At 40.4% G+C, this 22,325-nt stretch overlaps 1 protein-coding gene and 1 pseudogene across 3 annotated transcripts; one reads left to right on the forward strand and one right to left on the reverse strand.

The window, feature by feature from the left end:
- Positions 1 to 1,715: 1,715 nt before the first annotated feature.
- LOC115726507 lies at positions 1,716 to 3,282 on the reverse strand (annotated as a pseudogene).
- An 11,801-nt stretch (positions 3,283 to 15,083) lies between these two features.
- On the forward strand, positions 15,084 to 21,287 carry LOC115726499 (mitogen-activated protein kinase kinase kinase 3). Of its 3 annotated transcripts, none has more exons than XM_030656394.2 (11): positions 15,117 to 15,795; positions 16,544 to 16,864; positions 17,032 to 17,119; positions 17,212 to 17,274; positions 17,424 to 17,584; positions 17,684 to 17,759; positions 18,908 to 18,967; positions 19,162 to 19,269; positions 19,369 to 19,605; positions 20,249 to 20,457; positions 20,575 to 21,287. In XM_030656394.2, exons 1-11 carry the CDS (start codon positions 15,437 to 15,439, stop codon positions 20,837 to 20,839), a joined length of 1,947 nt encoding a protein of 648 aa, XP_030512254.1. In that variant the 5' UTR covers positions 15,117 to 15,436; the 3' UTR covers positions 20,840 to 21,287. The 3 variants fall into 3 exon arrangements, with proteins under 3 accessions (XP_048135430.1, XP_030512254.1, XP_030512256.1); XM_030656396.2 differs by having other exon boundaries at positions 15,131 to 15,795; positions 20,578 to 21,287; XM_048279473.1 differs by lacking the exons at positions 20,249 to 20,457; positions 20,575 to 21,287 and adding an exon at positions 19,661 to 20,030 and having other exon boundaries at positions 15,084 to 15,795; positions 19,369 to 19,630.
- The last annotated feature ends 1,038 nt before the right edge of the window (positions 21,288 to 22,325 follow it).

Genomic DNA, 22,325 nt, shown 5'->3' on the forward strand with positions numbered 1-22,325 from the left:
ACAAATGTTGAAAACCACAACTTTCTTCTCTTTTCATACACACATCTTTAATAACACATTCAAGGCAAAACTTCAAGAGAGAAATTGAATAATCGTTGAACCCGTTTCTCTGCGGCTTCCATGCTTGTCCAGGAAGTATATTTATCCTAAACCCGACGGCAACTACAGTGACGACAAATAATACTTTAAGGACAGTCATCACGCTTCAAAGTATCAAAAACATTCTTTTGCATTCCTTGTGCTTGTCAATCGTAGTAATATTCTTAAGGCGGAGAAGAAAAATACTTCTCAAAGTTGGCAAAAAATCTTGGTTCTAGAGTTAAAAATCCGCGCCTCAAATGGTTTCACGATCCACGGGCGGAAGTTTAATGGCATTACATGCTGCAGGGTGTGCTTATTCATCTGTGTGGAATGCATGATTCGGAGGTGGAGCCGCTCTTGATGTGCTTTTGGGACGATAATTGCGTCCGCGTATGCGATCTTCCATTACGGGTTTCCCATATTTCATTGTCATCTAGCTACATTTTAGAAACATAGTAATTGTGTAAATGAATTTATACACCTGATTTGAAACCTATCGTTCTTGATGCTGAATAACGACGATCCCAAGCTCAAGTGTTTCTCTTCTATCGCCTTCTAAACCACTAGTTCATCATGGGCCGAGCTTAACTTGGCCCACACAAGTCAAATCCTTATTGGACTAATTAGAAATTTGCATGTCTTACCTCATTAGACCAATCCCCGTAAGATGGCTAATTGCAATCTCAATCAATATAGCCCATGTCAAAAATTTTTTACATATTTAACCTTAGGTTTGCTGAGCGGGCCAAGATTTATGCTGAAAATGAGATCCGAGCGATTGAAGTCGGTCCCTGGGGGTTGTTCTTCACCGTTGATGGAACTGGTCAACTGTAGTAAGGGCGGAACCTTTACCTCGGTGTAATGGTTCTCGGACACAATTTATTTCTGCAGGCGAAATAGAAAGCAGAACATTTTAGATTCCATGTTAAGAAATCCAACACGAAGCAACCAACAAATTTGAGCCATTTGAGATGGGCAGTGATTGCATTACGAAAATATTCACTTCATTCAAGTACAAGTAACTTCTGTCACATCAGGATTTTGGTCCTATTTGCCGATTGGCGAGGTGGCCTACATGTATCAGCCATCATCTCTTTACGTCAATCAGAAAAGCAAAATGCTTGCTCCGATCACGTTTCGGATGGTTTCCGACTTCCATGGTAAGGTAAGCGCTCTCCACTTTGATTTTGATGTTTCCTTATTCAACCATAAAGCTGACGGGAATCCGAGGAACTCTTCGTCAGCAGTGCACAACTGCACGTTCTAAATCTGATGAGTCTTCCACTGAGCTAGCCATTTCACTTTATCCAAAACAGAGGTATCGGCCTGCTTTGACTAAATGAGTTTCACTCGCTAATGACACTCACCAAATCACCAATCGCTCTATGTAATTACTGAGTGTGGAAGACCATCTCCAGCACGTAGCAGCTCAAAACGGCACTAGGAAGCACGAGTTCACTCCCGAGATACGTCGCCCCCACAAAGAGTTCATTAAAGTTGAGAACATCTGAATTTAAGCGCATATGAAACGGCAGTTGAGAAGTTTCTTGGGAGAAAGTAACTTCATGTACATCCCATGACAGACATTCAGCATGCCATAAGCAGATAACCGTTGTTGCAGGCCTCATGCCACTTCAATTGCAAAAATCACTTCCCCTGGGCAATGATGGATTAAGAAAATCCTAATTCCTTCTTTGGATGCATGGTGTCGGTGGGATTAATAGGAATAGGATCCCAAGAACTATGTGATGGCAATCCACTAGATTTGATTGTACTCCAACCAAACGGCTTCGTCACATCAGTCTCCTCCATCAATTCTCTCACATTGGACGCATCATCCCATCTGCGGGAACTCGGGTAATTATTTGACAGAAGACCATAGTTTCCACTATTACAACGGTCCAATTCAATAAGCTCTTTTGTTGCAATTTCAGCCAATACCACATTGCCGTGAAGCTTCCAAGCACTCAATAATATCCTCCAAGCTACAACATCCGGAAACATGAGCATTTTTGTAATAAAGTCATATGCCTTGTCTACATATCCACAACACAACCATAGTGTTTCATCTCTGGGGCGAGTCCATGAACATCTTCCATACTCTTAAAGAATGCTAGTCCTTCCTCCACCAGTCCAGCATGGGCACATGTCAATAAAACCCCAACAAAGGTTCCATGAGTAGGTTTAATTCTTTCACTCAACATTTCTGAGAAAAGCTCCAGTGCAGTGTTGGCAAAACCATTCGCAGCAAGGCCTGAAATCATAGAAGTCAGCGAGACTGCGTCCTTCTCCTTAATTTGTTTAAATAACTCAAGCCCCTTTTCAACAGATCCACATTTCCAATACATGTCAATGAGAGAATTCCCTACATAAATTTCTAGTTTCACGCCATGCTCAATTATGAAGTTATGAACCGCCTTTCCAATGTCAAGGGAGCCTAAATGGCCGGAAATGGACAACACGCTAGCAATTGTAACTTCGTCTGGTTTCACATTGGCCACCATCATTTCTTGGAAGAGCTTCACCGCCATTGCAAAGTTGTTAGCTTGAGCATAACCTTTGATCATAGGAGTCCACGAGATAACATCCCTCTGGGGCATTCTGTCAAAAAGCCCGTGGGCTCAAGTTAAGTCTCCCGCGTTTGCATATCCCCGGATCATTGCATTCCACGAAACCAAGTTTCCTTCGTGCACGCGATCAAGTGCTTGCCGCGCTAATTCCACCACACCACGCCGCCCATACATATCTGTTGAACTATTTCCTAAATAAACATCAACAATGACAAGGTTTTCGTCAATGTACTTCACCGCGTGATCTGCGAATTCTGATTCCCCTAAACAATTACAAGCCAAGACAACTTTCACCATTGTCACGGTAACAGCCATCATGCTAGCCACCTGCATTGCGTTGAATAGTCTCAAAACGTCCCTAAATGCACCTCACTGGCTATACCCGCAGATCAGGGAGTTCCAAGAAACTACGTCTCTTTCCTCCATTTGATCAAACACTTTCTGCGCGGACACCAGATCGCTGAAGCATGCGTACAAATGTAGCAGCGACATTCGAAATGAAAACGTGCGTACCGAACCCACATTTTAACGGGGGCCGATGGGTGAAGAGGAGTTTCTGGTGAATCGCTGCGGCTGTTGAGTGGCTGTGGGGTTTAGAGAAGGGGCGCGAAACGGGTCTCGCGAGATTCATTTCATGGAGTCGAAGCATCCTCGCAATCGATCTCAACTATAAATTCACAAATCATTATCTCATGTGTTTAACATAAAACACTTATTGATTGGTTAAAAAATCGTGTGGTTAGAAATAACCGACAGATCTGCTAAACTATCAAACTTAATAAGATCGTGTGATCAAAAATAATTTACAACACTCTTAAATTGTCCAGCTAGCCACTTCTTTTATTTAATCCAATATCACCCGGGGACAAGGAAAAAAATAAGTCTAAGGATTCTAATCCTATTTTCACTTACTTGGTCGATGTACTTAATACTAGCTGAATTACTTGCACTAAGAACAATATTCATATAGCATTATTTATACGGCAAAATTACAAATTTTTCACTAACTTATGAAAATTTTAGGTGTATAATTATTAACACTTTGGATTTACCAAGTCTTACGAAATTACCGACCTAAATTAAAGTGACTTAGCATCCTTTGTCAATATCAAATTATAAATTAGTTTTGGGTTACTATATCTCATTTGGATTACTTGCCTACCTTTACTTATATTTTCTTTAAATTACCAACTCCTCAATTGAATTATCAACTTTTATCTACCCCCTTAGTACTTACTAACCTAAATTAGTGTAGTTCACCAATTTTTTCTCTCATTAGATTACCTCCGTATTCTCGTAGTCAATAAATTGATAAAACTGTAAATAACTCAAACGAGAGTTGATAACCCAAACTTAATTGATAATTGAGTTGGAAAGAAGTCGGTAAGTCACTCGAACAGGGATTGATAAATTCATATGGGAGTCGGTCACTTGTAAGGCGTGATTTTAAAAAAAAAAAAAGCGAAAAGCAAAAGGAATGCTGATCCACAGACCATCACATCCAACATCGCAAAGTTGAAATTCCCTTAAATTTCTTTCCCCGACAAGATAAATTTGAGGGCGGCGTAAATTTGTTTTGGGTGTACATGTTGTGGGGCAAAGGAGTGCCACACAATTTCCTTTCTTCCTTTTGGTTCGGGCTGCTAAATGCTCCTGGCAAAGGGCCACATTTCCCATGGGAGGCGGCACCAATAATTCCCCATGGGGGCACACCCCAACATTCATGAATCTCTTCAATTATGGACCCATATATACCATTTGGACCCTCCGACATGTGATTCGAAATCTTTTTATGCGAACTGGGAAAAATTAATCACTCTGCTCGAATTCGAAACGCGTCATCGAGCAACCCGTGCGAATTTTCGGTTAATGTGTTCACACGTTATGCTTGGATTTTGGATTATCAAAGGCTTGATGTGGGTCGTTAGCTTAGCTTTTCTCGATTCGGATACAATTGACATCCGGCCTGCTCGAAAAAAACATCATTGTATTTAATGTGTCGTACTAGCTTCCAACCTTTTTGCGTGTGATGATAAGGTGCACGGGGAGTGGGTCTAAAAGTGTCACTATGGAGAATGGTTGGTGCCAATCGCGTTCACGCCCCCCATCTTTTCTTTAAATGCGATGGGGGGGTCCTACATTGTGTTCCGTACCAAGAGGCGGTTCAAATGACGTCTCTGATTTTTAAATATCGACAAAGCCCAATAAAGCCGCGATGCCTAATCTAGATTTGTCTCCTTAATTGTCACGAGCCTCCTTTTAAAAAATTAGATTAGATTCCCATTTTTGTTCATGGCAAATTGTTCCTAAATAGGGAGGGTTGTTGTTAGGCAAAAATGGAATCTGGAGTTGGGGAGGAAGTTAGATCTATTTGAGAAAGAGCATCTTTTGGAAGAAATCTATGCGTGCAATGATAATTATTTCGTGCTTGCAATTATGTACAGGGTGTTGATCTTGAGTTAGATAGTCCATGATTGTTGCTGGCCATTATTGTATTGCTAGTAGGTCCAGGAATCGTGGGGTGGGGATTTTCTTCTTTTTATAGAGCAGTATGCACGCTAATAAGCTATAAAGTTACAACCGAGAGATCGTAAGGCAAATGAATAAAAGGGTCACCTATCTTCCACGAGATCACGAGTTCAATTCGTGGCGTGAACGGTATCTCTAAACATCTCACGCCGCCTTGTCTGACTGTAGTATATATTGCCGACCATTGGCATATTGGTGGGGGCCCTGGTGACGAGCTCGCCAACCTCGGACATTCAGCTCATGGGTGGCGTGGAGTGATTATGGCTCAAATCCAAAATTCCGTAAAGCAAATAGGTTCTTTGTGGTAACATTTAGAGTGAGTCGCCAGCACTGATCACCCCTCTCGGCCCTTTATACAAAAGGGACTTTTTCATTATAAAGTTATAACATGAAAAGAGACCAAAGTGATGCGAGAGAAATAAGGTCATTTGGAATTTCATAAAAAATAAATAGCTCAAATGTTCTTGTGGCGGCGAACTGCCCAGATAGTTAGATTGCAAACATTAGTTTATCGAGCTTAAGGATACTATAGATTTAGACGGTTTAAATCTATAAATTTTCCATCCCAATTTGACAATGAAGTCCTACTAGTTTATAAATTGCTTCATGGATATTGAGCTAATGTCCTTATCGCATGTTACTTGCATATAACTTCCTTAATCTTCAAAGCATATGGTACCGATTAATTTGCTTCGCGGGCTATATGTCACTTTCTCGAATTAATCCTTTTCCTTCTGCAATTATATAAATCATTTTGTTTTTGCTAAAGGAATTTTCCCTCTCAAGTTTTCATTTCAAAGAAAATGCCAAGTAGAAGAGTTCTCTTTTTAATTTTTTGTCCTTCCCAAATTTTATTTTTAATTAAGGGATAATGACATCAAATAGTCCATAAACTTTGGCTTAATGTGCAATGTGGCTCCTGAACTTTTAATTTGTTCAATATGATTCATGAACTTTTAATTTATTCAATATGATTCATTGAACTTTTAATTTGTTCAATATGATCATTAAATACTTGGTACATGTTCAAATTGGTCCATATACTATAAGAGAATGTTCAATGTTATCATTCCATTAATCCGAGCTCAAGGAAAACATTAACATTTTTATATAGTCGAAGAACTAGATTGAATACGTATTACAAGTTCAGGGATCACATTAAACAAATTGAAAGTTCAGGGACAACATTGCACATTGAGCTAAAGTTCATATATCACATGGAACATATTAAAAGTTCACGGACCACGTTTTAGATTGGGTCAAAGCTCGGACACCGTTTGTGTCATTTTTCCTTAATTTTTTTTTTTTTTTTTGAGGCAGAAGTGGAAGGAGCAACAATGAGATACGCGCATGCGTATGCGTGATCAAATAAATTCAATAATATCAACAATAAAATCGGTTATAATTAAGCAGGACGATCCAGGCGAACGTTAACTGGCCCCGACGTTGGCACCAAAGAACACTCAAGTCAAGGAGCTTAATAAAGAAGTTTCTTGCCTCATCGCTTTCCGAGTCCTTTTCCACGTACTTTCCCACTGAGCCAATCTAAATACGAAATATTTATCAGCTGGACGGCACCTAGGCATACGTTGGAAGAAGAAGCTCGAGGTGATTATCATCAATGTAATCAAAATCATTACAAAGGGCAAAAGCCATGCACACGAATTGATCTTAAGAAAATGCCACTAAATATTCCACAGGGTAAGTCGTTTCGACTGATAAAAGAAATCAAGTGAACACCCATAAACTAACGTGGCATACCGGTGAAACATGAACATATTGATCGCGCGGATTCAACGACTTCAACGACGTTATTTCCACGATAATGGTAATTAGACCTATCAAACAAGTGAGTTGGGTCGGATTCGAACATGGTCGGAGCCACATAAACCCATTCTAGTGACCTATACTTGACTCAACGTGGACAAAACACAAAACCCGGATCCCGCATATATTCCTAAAATGTTTTTATATATAACTCAATTTAAGAGAGCTCATATTTAAATTGAGATGAGAGTATTGAGTGAGCGAACGCGATGTCAAGTGAGAGCTAGAGAGATTGAAGAAAGCATTAAAGAATTGAGTTGGATCTAAATAAATTATAAACCCATTTATAACCCAGCTAGCACTTTCATATTTTTGTTATTTTATCGACAAAAAAAAAAGCATTGATATTTAAACATACTTATGATCAATTTATCAAATATAATTAATTTATATAACAACTCAACCCATTGCATATAGGATAAGAAATGGTTTTACAACCCGTTTTTAACATGTCTAATGATAATACATGGCAGTTATCATAGTAAATAAAAAGTGACAAATAGAATGCTTTGCGGTGATGGAGCTCGTTGCCCAATATAATGGAATCTCGAAATGGGTCCCGTTGTTTTCGGATACGTTTAGCATTGTGAGTTTAGCCAATTAATGATAATTTATGTATGCCATCATTAATTAGGGATTAATACGGCGCTAATTACAACCCTATTAAAGCTTGTGACCATTTCTAGTGAGAGAGAGGGGGAGAGAGAGTGGGTGAAAAGTGTACAACGCGTTGACTGATGGGGTCATGTGCAATGTGATATGGGAGCGTCGTTGGCCTTTCCGTACGAAAGTTTTTTGTCCAAATTGCAACGGCCACGTCACCACGTGCTTGACTTTTACGACGGTCGACACTGATTCCTACGCTTCGACATTTACAAACCCCAAAAGATCTACAAAAAATTAGACAAAAAGAGACATGGGAAAGACGTTCACGTGTGAACTTGAGGAAGGAATGGGTCAAAATGGTGGAACTTTCGAATTATTATTTACCTCTTACCAAGATCGGGGAATCGATTGCAATCATAATCATAGAACTTTCGCGGAGATTTTGTACGATTAAGGATTGTGATTAATTCTTTGTCAATAAAAAAAGGGATTATGATTAATTCGATTCACCGACGGTGAATTGCATACACGTTAAAGTATTTACCATCATGTCACCTCATCAAACAAAAGCATTAGGCCGGGATGCGAAAGGCCGAGCTTCCGAGGGACCTTTTGTCCGATTGGAATAGATCGATCTGGACCCGATTCAAAGGCCGATTTTGGGGATTCCTTTTTCTGCTACCTTTTTCGATCGTGGTGGATTATTTGTGCGGACAGGATAAACGGATTTGTTATGCCATTTATCCGCTTTGCGAAAACACCATGTGATGCACAAGTGTATGATATATTCTATACATGGGATAAGTGCGTTGGAGGTCCAAAAATTTATTACAAAGTGCAATTGAATCTTAAAACTTTTAAAAAGTGCAATAAAATCATAAAACTTGTCAAATTTATGGGTTCAAGTCCTTCCGTTGATCGTATTTTTTGAAAATTTTAGGATTCGACTACATAGTTGTGATAAGTTTTAGGATTTGATTGCACATTTTGAAAATTTTAGGACTAAATTGCACATTCATGATCAATTTTGGGACTCGATTTGTACTTTTTGAAAATTTAAGGACTCAATTGCACTTTCATGATAAGTTTTAAGACTTCCAGTGCATTTATTCACACACACACGCATATATATAATATTGTTAAATCACGACGATAGTAGTGGGTATTCCATGACGACTTTGCACTAGACCATGTAAAGAAGTTAGGTGATCCCTAACCCTCGATCCATCTTTAGGGAGGAACGACCGTTAGATTTCGCCACGAATTATCTCGTCATATACCATCAAATGATTACGCACAATGTCCAAATCTCAATCCTACTATCCTTTTTGCTTCGCTTCGGCATCTATATGTCTAGAAGCAACCATCTAATCGAACCAACCACTCCCAATTGCTTGTCGAGGACAATTCTTCACATTTTGTAAGACTAAAGTCAATGGCACGCGAAATGACGTAATGGCAAAACTAGGAAATATCATCGAATGGCGACCAATCCTCATGCAAACCCCGTCGCCAAATTTGTCAATATTCCCTCTTCTGGAAGGGATCGCGACCCGGCCCTCCGACCCCACGCGTCTCAGCTTTGCCCTCTCCCTTTGCTCGTTCTTCCCCTCCTTCCTTTTGCCCCTCCTTTTAGGGTTTTAGCCTGCGACACTCGTCGAATATATTAGCAAAAGTATGTTATTGCATAGCAATTTCTCCTGGGAATCGTGTCCTGGTTTTTATTGGAGTTTACCGTATGCAAAACATGGAGAATTATCGCGACGATCGAGGCAATGACAACGTTTTAGCCTCACTATTTATTAAGGGGTATGTTCGTTCGTGTGAAAGAATCTTTCGAAATTGATTTTCTGAACTTTCACGGATATGATTTTACTGAAAAATCTTTCACGCAAAAAAAATTTAATAATTTTTTGAAAAAAAAACATAAATTTCACGGCAATTTTTAAAAAAAGACATTCAGGTGCTCATCATTTGAACCTCAAACTTGTTTTGGGATTCCTACAGGGTCTACCAAAATCCATCCGATACCCAAGTTTTGTCTCGACTTATAGGGTTAGGTGGGTTGGGAATCCGATAAAACTTAGCCGTGGCCATCTCTATAACTTGATGTTCATTGCTCAATTGAAACTTTAGTAAACGAAGTTTTGTTAACTTTTCACACATATTCGGTAGGATAAGCTCATGGATAATGTCTCCCAACCTTATTGTTTTAAGCTTCTGATGCGTGCTCCCAATAAATAACATCCGAGCCGATGATTGATTGGCGGTTCACTCTCAATACGCATCATTATTTGGTGATTATTTCAAGAAAGAAATTTAGTGATCAACACGGAGATGACATTGGGCGTTGATGGAGAATCAAGTTGAGAGCAAACCTAACACTGAGTTTACACGTGAGAGGAAGATTATTAGGATGCGCATATGAGTTGTATTAAAGAAGTCTCACATCCGAGAATTCATATGGTGATGATCAGTTAATATATCCTAGTTGATCCATAACTCATTAACTTAAACTTTTGAATAAAGGTGGGTCCAACTAGAGATGTTGATAGGGTCGAACATGGGCTCCTTTTTGGTGATCCCCTCGGATGAATGTATCGAACTTTTAATGTGCACTCCCAAACGGTGGGTTGAGAACTCGATAAAACTCAACCGTAGCCATTTATGTAACTCCATGTTCATTGCTCAATTGAAACTTTAGTAAATGAAGTTTTGCTAACATTTCACCTATATTCGGTAGGATAAGCATATGGATAATGTCTCCCAACCTGATATTGGAGTTCCCAAATTGGATTATTTTAAAACATCGAGAAGAAGGTCTTGATAAGCTCGTCCACGTGAGGAAAAGGTGATCTCAATCGGGGGGTTTGTCACTTGCACGTTTAAGCAAGTTCCCCACGCAACCTTCATATCTCCAAACTTCATAGTCGAGCATAAAAAACAAAGCCAAGCACCGTAATACACGAATCACGGTACTTTCCTCGACCATTTACTAAAATCAAATCGAAAAGTATAGAAAGGGATTGATGTGACAGGGGACCGGCTGAAGTTCTAGCTTAACCTGTTTACTCTTGACATGAAAATGTGCACATATATCAAACAAGGATTAATTCACGTTAGCGTCGGCTACGAGAAAAAAAATATAAAATATAAAATATTAAATATTAAAGATTTATTAAAAATTATTTACGTCAGCACTAGCGATGTTACAAAAATTTTATAACTCAACCGACAAAAAAAAGTTTAGCATTGAATTGATACAATTGCAATATATTTATGACTTTTTTTAGCAATTCTTCCCCTTTTTTAATTGTCAGTTCTAACTTGGTGCTAATAACGTTTGATAGAATTTTTTTAGATGGATCACAAGAATGCATTGTTGAATGGCGATCTTGCCAACTTCAGTACTACCGGCTGTTGGGATTATCCCATGTTGGTCGTGGAATGGGTTGATGGTCAATTTATAAGTGTGAAAGAAAATTTCATCCTTTGAGCTAATTTTTTGGATGAGAGATGCCCAAGACCACCTAACATTAGAATCAGAGCCCGGGTTATTTGTAAGTCTAGACCCAACAATCACTCGGGAGAGATATGGTTTGTTGCGGCTTCAACCCATGGCCCGATATTTGAGAGAGAGAATGTTGGGGTTATCCCACATCGGATGTAAAATGGGCTAGTGGAGGGAAAGTTTCATTTTTTGAATTAGCTTTTGGGATAAGAGAGGCCCAGGACCATTCAACACCATCAAGCAATTTGGATTTCATTTTATCACTCAACATAGTAATACGCGAATCACGGTACTTTCCTTGACCTTTTGCTAAAATCAAATCGAAAAGTATAGAAAGGGATTGATGTGACTTGGGATCGGATGAAGTTCAAGCTTAATCCGTTTACTCTTGACACAAAAATGTGCACATATATTGACAAATGAATTATTCACGTTAACACTAGTGATGGCAAAAAAATAAAAAATAAAATGTTAAAGTATTATTAAAATTTATCCACGTTAGCGCCGGTGACACTATGTCAACCGAATTGTCACAATTGTAAAGGGTTTAGGACTTAACTCACAAAAAAAATTTAGTACTAACTTGATACAATTGTAATATGTTTATGACTTTTTTAGCAATTCTTCCTCTTTTTTTTTAATTGTCGGTTCTAGCTTGGTGCTAATAACGTTCGCATCAGCACGGAGTGTTTAATTTTTTTAGATGGATCACAAGAATGCATTGTTGAATGGCGGTCTTGCCAAATTTAGTACTATCATCTCTTTGGGTTATCCCACATCAATTGTGAAAAGGGCTGGTGGTTAATTTATAAGTGTAAGAGAAAGTCTCATCTTTTAAACTAACTTTTGGGATGAGAGAGGTCCAAGACCAATCAACACTAGTATCATAACCCAGGTTACCAATAAGTCTGGATCCAACAATCATTCAAAAGTGATACGAATTGTTGCAGCTTTGATCCATGGCTCCATATGTGAGCGAGAGATTGTTAGAGTTATCCCACATCGGATATAGAAGGAGCTAGTGGAGGGCAAGATTTATCATTTGAGCTAACTTTTGGAATGTGAAAGGCTCAAAACCACCAAACACCGTTGAGCAATTTGGATTTCATTTTAACTCTCGTGCTGAAGCATTATTTGTTCGTCATAATGATCGAGGCATTCTATTTGGAGATGACCTGAAAACAATATCTCTGCAATCAATTTTAGATGAAAGATCTGGACTTGCTTCATCATTTCTTAGGCATGAAAATTTCTTCTAGTCAAGATGACTATTATCATCTCACTCAAGCCAAACATGCCTCGGGGTCTTATTTCTCAAGCGGGTTTGATCGACGATAGAGTAACTGCTACACTACTAGAATACTAGATCTGAGTAACTTGCGGTGAAGTTTTTCATGAGCTCACTAAACATATCGAGAACGATTATTGGACAACATCTCCTTTGAGGTACCTTTGTATCTTGTCCATGTCTCCTTTGCTGATCAAACCGCGGACGAAGGCTCGTTCTCTTGCTCAATTTTTCTAGTTTCTTGACCGAACTCCAGTTGGTTTCCTTCAAATCACTTGAGCATGAGATGTTAGAATATTATTAGAATATTGCGAGATGAAGTGATTATGTAGTTTTCATTGTTTACTACGGTAACTAGTTTCATTATAGGATTAGGACTTTCTATAGGACCCATTTTACTGACAGAATTTATTAATATTACCACTTTGGCTACTTTAGCAGCTCGGCCAGTTACTCAAGATTCCCGTTCGTGTACATATTATTTGGATTTAAATAGATTTTAACATATAAATAGATAGTCTAGAAATACAATGATATTTTTCTTTTCTTGAGTTCTAAATTTGACTTTCGTGTCTTTTCATGAGTTATTTTTTTTTTTCTCTCTCTCATTTATTTTCAAGAACATATTTACATTTTGCCTTTTGGATTGCAATGTTAAGCTTTTCTATTATAAAAGGTCATAAAAATTTTGGTCTTTTAGGTTTAGTTTTAGGAAAAATTTAAAATAAAGGCCTGAAATGCGCTCATTTTTTTAAATAAAGGCATAAAGTGGATCTTGTTTCAAACAATGGTCTCAAGTGCCTTATTTATTTCAAAGAAGGCCATGACTAAAGAGATTTTCATCATTTATATTCATTTCTTATTTTTCTTTACTTTCCCATTTCTTTTTTTCTTTTTACCTTTTTTCCCCTTCCTTCACGTGGGTGGCTAGTCTCGTGTGACGGCCCGGCCACCCGCAATGGTTGGGCCGAAAGTGGACCTCGCCGGAGTGAGGCAAGGCTATCCTCGCCTACTAGGGTGGCCTAGCCTGGGAGGGTCGAGGGTAGACATGGCCACGGGCCGGTTTGGGCTCGGAATCGGCCCGTGAAAGAACCGGAACCGGCTTGTTGACTAGGACGGAATCGGGCCGACCTCTCGGTTCCGATTTTAAAAAATTAGGAATCGGCCAAAAAAAAATAGGGAAAGAGCCATTACTCTTTCCCTCCCCCCGAGCCCCACCCCGAAATCGACGGTTTCGAATTGGAACCGGAACCGCTCTTTCAAGAGTTGGTTCCGGTTCCATAGTGGCTATGAACCGGAATCGCCGATTCATGAACCGGAATCGATGGTTCACGACCCGTGGCCATGCCTAGTCGAGGGTGGCCTCACCTAGGCAGAGCGAGGGTTGCCTTGCTTAGGCAAGGCCGGCCCTCGTCGGATCTTGGCGATGTCCAAAAGCATTTCTTTCCTTTTTTTTTTCCAGTTTATTTTTCATCTTCTTCTTCCTTCTTCCATCTTCTTCTGCACCATGTTTGCAATTCTTCAAGTTCACCAAATTGAGGGAGGGCCTCCTCGTTGGCCTCATAGGCCAATTGGCTTGGCCTATGTAGGTTGAGGGTAGCCTTGCCCGAGCGGAGCAAGGTTGGCCTTCGCCGCATCCGGGCAATGTTCAAAAGTATTTCTTTCCTCTCTTTTTTTTTTTTTCAGTTTACTATTCTCGCCTTATTCCTTCTTCCATCTTCTTCTGCAATGTGTTGCAAGTCTTCAACTTCACCAAACTAAGCGAGGCCGAGGAGGGCTGGACGAGGCGACCTTGCCCAAATCTGGCAAGGCCCTCGCCGGTGGGTGGCAAACTACCGACGAGAAAGTGAATAAAAAAGGAAGAAAGAAAGAAAAAAGGAAGAAAATTTAAAAAATAAATTATGAAAATTTTCTTGGTCAGACCATTTTTTGAAATAATTATATTTTCTATGCCCTCTTTCCTGTCATGGTACTTATCTTTTGTTTGATGAGCCATTTCCATCGTACCTAACATAGCCGGAAAAATCTAATAAGCATTGTTACATATGATGTCATAGCAAAAACAAATTAAGAAATGTACGAAGAAAACTTGAACGCGATGACATATAACAATGGACACAAAGTAAATTGTTTCTACATACTTCAATCTTATGGTCTATTGAATAAAAATGGTATTCCTTGAGTATCGAAACCGACGCTATTAACATGAATTTTACATTATGGGTGCATTTATTTCGTCGAGAACAAATGATTTGTGGAAATATTTTTTGATTTATTATTTTAAGTAATATAAGATATTTCATTTGCGACGAAATGCAATGATTTTCTTTTTCCTTATCCGGAATTGAGGAGCGAACGTGGGATGACGCATGCATATAAACTTTTGTTGATTTTTTGTTTTTTTTAGAGATTTGATATGTAAAAACTTTTGTTGAATTTTTTATTTTATTTTAGAGATTTGATATGTAAAAACTTTTCCATATGGGATGTGCAATTTCGACACGTGGGCGAAATTAGGGACACGGACACCCACATTAGCCAACGCGAACTCCGCCATTGCCCCTAGCTAGAACTCCTCCTCCTCTTCCTCTGCGTTTCCTCTTACCTTGTCTCTCTCTCTCTCTCTAACCCCTGAAGTTTCTCTCTCTAGGACCCTGCCACGTCATCCCCCTCCGCGCTCTATCCAACCACCTTCTGCCGTCCCAACCATTTCACCTTCACTTAGCTGGTTCTCACTCCTCGCTCTCTCTCTCTCTCTATAAAGAACGAAAACCCCAAAGAAGCTGCCTTTGTTAATTTGCCCCCTGCCTCTTTCTCTCTCTCCTCTTCAACTCCTCGTCTTTCCAGGCAGCTTCTCCCGCATAAATCTTCTCCCAGAGCCCAAGTCCAAACTTTCCTTCTTGACTCTGTCTCTCCACTTTTTCCACCTCCAGAGGCTCAATCTCTCTCGCTCGCTCTCTCTCTCTCTCTCTCTTTCTCTAGCGTCCAGTTTCTCGTCCCTCTCAAGAACCCACGAGAAAAAAAATGCCTGCTTGGTGGTCGAGGAAATCCAACAAGACCCGAGAGGACGCCCCCACCCACCACCCAAGTCCCGCCAAATCGTCCATCAAGAGCGACGCCAAGAGGAAGCCCAACAGCTTCGACGACGTCGTCTCCTCGAGGAATTCGCCGCGGAACAGCAGGGATTTCGGGGGGACCGCCGGCGGGCCGGCTGGCGAGTTCGCGGGCTTCGATTCGGATCGGGGCCTCCCCTTGCCTCGGCCCTCGGTCTCGTCCGTTCAAGATCCCTTGAATGGGTCGGTCTCCGTCTCGAGCGTGAGCTCGTCCGGCTCGTCCGATGATCACCAGTTGGTCAATGGTCATGCCCAATTGGGAGTCCAGAGGTTGGGTTTTATGAGATTCGCGATTTATCTCCTCCTTGCCCTAATTTTTCTTTGTGCAATCTTAACCTTTGGCGGAGGTTGATGATTCGGCGACGCGTGAAGTTGAAATCTTGAAATATCTGGTCCGTGGTTCTAGGGCTAGCATGAATTATTGGAGTTGACGGTCTCTTATTGTGTAGGTGATACTGAGTGGCGATTTTGTCTTGGTTTTGTGTAATCAGAGTAAATTATTAGCTGTGTAAGGAGGGTTTCTTGGTATTTGATTGACTTGGGATTGGAAGAATCGATTGTTGTCTCGTCTCATCTCTCTTAATTATGTCTCTCTTCTCTCCTTTATCGCTTCAATTCAAGTAAAATAAGGACAAGGTCAGTTTGGTGGCAAATTCGTGTCTTACTCATCTTAGGTTGTTGGTGGCTTTCTAATCTAATCCTTTTGATCCCTTGTTGTTGTGTATGCGGCGTGTTCAGCTTGCTTTCGATGTTTGAGGTTTTCTAGGCTCAACAACGTGTATGACCGTATAAGTAAAGACTTCAGACATAAAGCAGTAGTAGTTTAGAGACCGGCTTACATCTTGCTTATGTTGAAGGAGATCGGATGAGTAGTGAGTGAATATCAATCTATAGAAAGGTTGACGTTCAATAAATGAAGGAATGGCACTTAATGTTATTCTAAGAGGTGCGATGGGTAAAATGAATGCCTGTATAAACAGCACGTGTAAGTATGATCTATGTGGTGTTTTGATGACAGGGGACTTAGTGATGCAAAGTGCACTGCAAGGCCAAGGAGCCCCGGTCCTTGTTCGAGGGGGCCCACAAGCCCCACATCGCCTCTTCATACGCGCTTGTCAGGTTTCAGTCTTGATTCTCCACAATCAGGAAGGCATGACGATAGTAGGAGCCAATGCCATCCACTGCCTCTTCCCCCGGGTTCTCCTACAAGCCCTTCTTCATTGCCCAACAACAGAAACAGTGGGGCGCCTGAAAGCCCGACTTTTACCCTTTCAAAATGGAAGAAGGGAAGACTTCTGGGAAGAGGAACTTTTGGTCAGGTTTACCTTGGATTCAACAGGTACCTCTACTCCAAGTAGAAGAATTGAGATGTCTCACTTTTCCTTCCATCGATTGTCATCTACTCTAGATGGCTTACTTTGGATGGATGGTGGAAGACCCTATCAATGTTGGTTTTTTCAGCCTATTTGACGTTTTTGTTAACTTGTCTTTCTGCAAACATCACAGTGAAGGAGGGAAAATGTGTGCCATAAAGGAAGTTAGGATTGCTTCAGATGATCAGACATTAAAAGAGAGTTTTAAGCAGCTTAATCAGGTCAACTGTCAAACCCATTTTATGTAAACTTATCGCTTTTCCTCTGTTGATGGTATGAAAATGATGAGCTTCTTGTCTTCTGTCATCTGCAGGAGATAAACTTGCTTAGTCAACTTCGTCATCCAAATATCGTGCGATACTTTGGAAGTGAATTGGTATGGGCGGATGCTTTACTTGAAAACCTAAATATTATAGGCTCATGCATTGGAATACACGCAAATAAATGCAAAATGAAATCATTCTCAGTTACGCGTGGAATTACAGTGAATTAATTTTTGGTATTCTGCATCTGTCGTTCTTGCAGGGAGAAGATACACTCTCAGTTTATCTTGAGTATGTATCTGGTGGTTCAATCCACAAATTACTCCAGGAGTATGGTGCGTTTGAGGAACCTGTTATTCAAAATTATACTAGGCAGATTACTTCTGGCCTTGCCTACTTGCATGGAAGAAATGTGGTGCACAGGTAATTGCCTCTCAACAAGTGTTCTTGATTTCTTGTAAATGGGATGGCCAACTTTATAGGTTTCATTAAGTTTTGTCGATGGTATTTTGCACCTTGCAGGGACATTAAAGGCGCAAATATTTTAGTTGATCCCAATGGTGAGATCAAATTGGTGGACTTTGGCATGGCGAAGCATGTATGTCATTTGAATCAATAAGTAGTTTTAAATTTCCTTTTCTTTCAATATTGCAAAGGACGGCAAGTCTTCATGGGGATTCATGTTACTCCTTCTGTATGTATTTCATGATTCTCTTTAACTACTCTATCCAACAAAGATACACCCAAAAACCTTATTTTAATTTTTTTGAATGGTCTAATGAAAATTTCGACTTTAGGGGCGACATTGCAACTATACTCTAGGGTAAACAAAGCTCGCCCCTCAATTTTTTGTTTGACATGAGGATTCTTTGGCAAAGTTAGAAATCTTCGCTTATTTCATCGCGTACCTGTTAAGTGACAGATCACCTTATTGTGAAGTTCAGTAATTTCTAGCCTGAGTGGCTGAACGACAAATTCTTGCTACCATGTGATCCTATGAGTGTTCCCTCACCTACATACCCATGCCAACCCACAAACACGGCCACGGCTATCGGAAGGTGTATATGCTCTTTTTGCTAGTGCTGACAATGTTATGCATAGATCCTTGGGATTGGCGCAATTTGGGTAAGGAGGGGATGTATAGTTTGGTAATAAATCAGAGTGGCACAAAGGAAGCATGGTGAGCCCATAACCCATAGTCCCAGAATAGAAACTGGCTCTGATAAGAGAGAAAAGCTTCAGCCATGGCCATGTTTTTCCGTCTACTGTTTTTCGGTTGGAAAGAGCATAATAAGAAGACTTTCATCGGAGGGCAATGTTTTGAAAACCATACAGGAGACCAAACTGGACCAGGTAGCAGTGCCTGGTTTAAGCGGTCCAACATTGAGACGGTTTATACAAGGTAACCGCACCGGACTAGGCTCCTATATCCCGTTGAACTGGCCAGTTCAGTTCGGTTTTTGAAAAATTGTCGAAAAGAAGATGCCGGCTTTGTAATTATTGAAAGTTGGTTGAAAGCACTTTTGATACAGCTGAAAGTTATGTCTGGATGGGATTAATCAACATTATAGTGAATTTGTCTTGTAACTGAGCTCCTTTGGTTTTGAACTTTTTCTGTGTATAGGGTGGTAAACTTAATTTTATTACTAGAACCAATTTTTCTTAAAGGTGAACAATTTTGCAGCGTGTACCAGTTCATAACTATATTCGTACTGAGAAATTCTTGCCTCTTTTGGTCTGATACAGATAACATCTTGCCAATCAATGCTTTCTTTCAAGGGTAGCCCTTACTGGATGGCACCTGAGGTACTCTCTCTCTCTCTCTCTCTCTCTCTCTCTCCTCGCTTGTGTCTGCATGTGCATGTGCATGTACTCATCTTGTGGTAGATACTACAGATGGTTCCTTAACCCATGGTTGCATACGTTTCATTTCACTTCTTATCCATGCTCCCTTTATTCCATGTCTTTGCCCTCTTATTTGGTTGAGTAATTAACCTCAGGTTGTGATGAACACGAATGGCTACAATTTGGCTGTCGATTTGTGGAGCCTGGGATGTACTGTTCTTGAAATGGCAACATCAAAGCCGCCTTGGAGTCAGTATGAAGGGGTGCGGTTAGACTATCCTGAACATCAATGTGCTTTTTTCTTGCAGTTCTCCAAGAGTCTGCTGGACTAAATCTGTTTTGTTTAATATCGAATTAAACAGGTGGCTGCCATTTTCAAAATTGGAAATAGCAAAGATATGCCTGAAATTCCCGATCACCTTTCTAATGATGCCAAAAGTTTCATAAGGCTGTGTCTGCAGCGCGAACCATCGGCCCGCCCCACAGCTGCACAGCTACTTGACCATCCTTTTATTCGGGACCTCGCAACATCAAGGGTATCTAACATTAGCATAACCAGAAATGCCTTCCCTTCAGTGTTTGAGGGGACCCGCACTCCGGTAAAGTCTTCTAGAATGCTTTTGTTTCCCTCTTCGAGATTCCTTTGTCTATTCATTTTGTTCATACTTTTTTTAAGTGAAAAAGAGTGTTGCACTATCTACTTTGAGATTATGTTTGTCTAAGAAGCATTTGAAACACAGAGATGGATGTGTGGTGAGAAAGGTTTGTTGTATAAGTTTCTGGCTAGAAAAAGATTTTGCGTTAGGTTTTTACTTTGGAAGTTTTATCATTTTGCTGAATGCATTAGGGCTGGTTTTGTGTATATTATTGTGTATCTGCTCTCTGAGTAAGTACTTGGGACTTATTTATTCTGAAGTTGTATGAACCAACTTCGCATAGGTTGCTCAGTGTGTTTGGTTCTTCTTCATGCCAAAACAAGGAAATGAAGAAAGCAATTTAGTTGTTGTAGAGAAGATTAGCGTACAGTGTTTGGTTCTTCTTCATGCCAAAACAAGAAAATGCAGAAAGCAATTTAGTTGTTGTAGAGAAGATTAGCGTACAGTGTTTGGTTCTTCTTCATGCCAAAACAAGAAAATGAAGAAAGCAGTTTAGTTGTTGTAGAGAGGATTAGCGTACAAAAAAATCGGGACTGGTTACATTGATGATAAGCTGGCATTTACTTCATTCTTTTGCTTTGGGCAGCCAGCACTGGATCTCCATCCCAACAGAGGAAGCGTGACTCCAGGAAGTATGACTCCTCCTGAAGTGGACTACCCGAGACAGCCAGTTGGAATGGTCTCTCTCCCCAACAGAGGAAGTGTGACTCCAGGAAGTATGACTCCTCCTGAAGTGGACTACACTAGAAAGCCAGCAGGAATGCTTTCTCCCTCGCGAGGCTTGAGAAGCCCAAGGTATGTGCTTTTCCCATGCTTTTGTGCGTGCGCATGTATGTGCATGTGTATGTTCTGTTGTGGAATAGAATATTATCTTTTTCAGGATGTGTCTCAAAATTTTTTTTTTACTACAAGCAGGAATGATGTGAGAATGATAACGTCTTTACCTGTGTCCCCAAGTTCAAGCCCATTGCGTCATTTTGGAAATGCACACAGGAGTGGTTTTCTCTCTCCTCCTCACCCTGCTTATGCTCCTGCTGGACAGAGTGCATACACCTTGAACGACTACTCCATATATCCCACAAGACCAAACACAAGACAGCCGCTGGATCCTTGGCACGAAACAGCTCTTTTCAGTTCTCGGACGCCCAGTGGATCCCCGAGAAGGGCACTTATTTGATGTAAATAGCAAACTGAAACTGTAGGTCCTTTTTCAATCGTCACAGGAGAGGAACAAGTAAGCTCTATGATGTATTTAGAGAGTATAGCAATGCGTCCCTTCGGACGAAGTGGGGGGGATTTCTCCGGCTGGTTCTACAAGAGCTTAAAAGAAACAAGTTGAAAAGAGGCTCTTCATGGATAATGGTGGAACTTGAAATTTCTCACTTGTGCAACAAGCTCCTCCTTGCATATAATAAAGGGTGATGGAATGGAACTTTGCGATGAGGAAAGTACTGTAGTTTGAATCCTGTAACAATTTGTTGATTGTTGTAACTCAAAAAGGCGATACCTGTGTTTGTAACATTCTTGTTTATAGTTTTGGAAGTTATAAGATCACTACCCAAACTGTTGTCAGCCTGATGAAAAGAAGAGGATTTGGCCCTTTGGTGCTTCCCTTTCTGTCTGCTGAGTTCACTTGTTCCCAAAATATGTGGAATGTCTCTTCAGATTTGGAAAGTGAATGTGGATTATCTGTTCAGATTTGGCCCTTCATGACGCTGCTCTATGTTCCAGGCTTCCAGCAAGTTAGATCCACTGTAGACTCAACAATGTGTTCCTGGTAATGTTTAGGTCTATTCCGAGCTCTGTGAACATGGCAACAGGACTTTGAAGGATGGATTCCAGCGGCCGGTGTGTCGGAAGTAAAATGCCCGTCGGACGCAGGATAGAGTCGAAACTCGAATACAGAATTTGGGGCTGATTGCATTCGGACTGCAAATGGCTAGAAATTTTAGATGACCTCGTTGGAGTTTTGGGTTTGCATTAGAAGTTGGAACTGGGGCAAAGAATTCAACCCAGGTCTCAGCAGATTTTTTTTAAGCTTTGGTGAATTGTACAGCAGCGGAATGCAATGTCCACTCTGCTCAGCTGAGTTTCGTACAGTTTCATCTTCTTTGCATGGCTTCGCCATGACATCTACGTCGGTCTAATCATCGGCCTGACCGCAGACTGTTTTCCCAGGCCCGCTTGAGCGTCAAGCACCTGAAGTTAAATGTTGGTGGGCTTGGACGGAGGCGATTGTATGTGAAGCCCCTCCAACTTGGTTGGGCTCGAGTCAAGCTCGTCCAGCTTGAAAATCTTACATAATTATATTATTCATGGGCGTGCCTGAATGACATTACCTGTTAAGAACCGCCTTGCATGGTCCTGTCCATTGATCACTTCTTTTGTCTATGTTCATTCCCTTTCGACACGTTGCGCGTGTGCCTCCTGTACTATAGTAACCCACGAAGCATGAATAAGATAAATATCTTTACACCTTGAGAAAATTCGATCGGTAAATGAATGTTTATAAACTCGATTTATCGATTTATTTGATAATTCATCCTATATCGCGATAAAAGAAATAGTTATTAAATAGCTCAATTATTAATTGAGTGGAAATTGAAAAAAGAAGATATTCCTATTTCAACTTTCCCACCAATTTTCCTGGAGCTTTCCCTCGC

Source organism: Rhodamnia argentea, chromosome 1 (genome assembly GCF_020921035.1).
Source record: "Rhodamnia argentea isolate NSW1041297 chromosome 1, ASM2092103v1, whole genome shotgun sequence".
Lineage (NCBI taxonomy): Eukaryota > Viridiplantae > Streptophyta > Magnoliopsida > Myrtales > Myrtaceae > Rhodamnia > Rhodamnia argentea.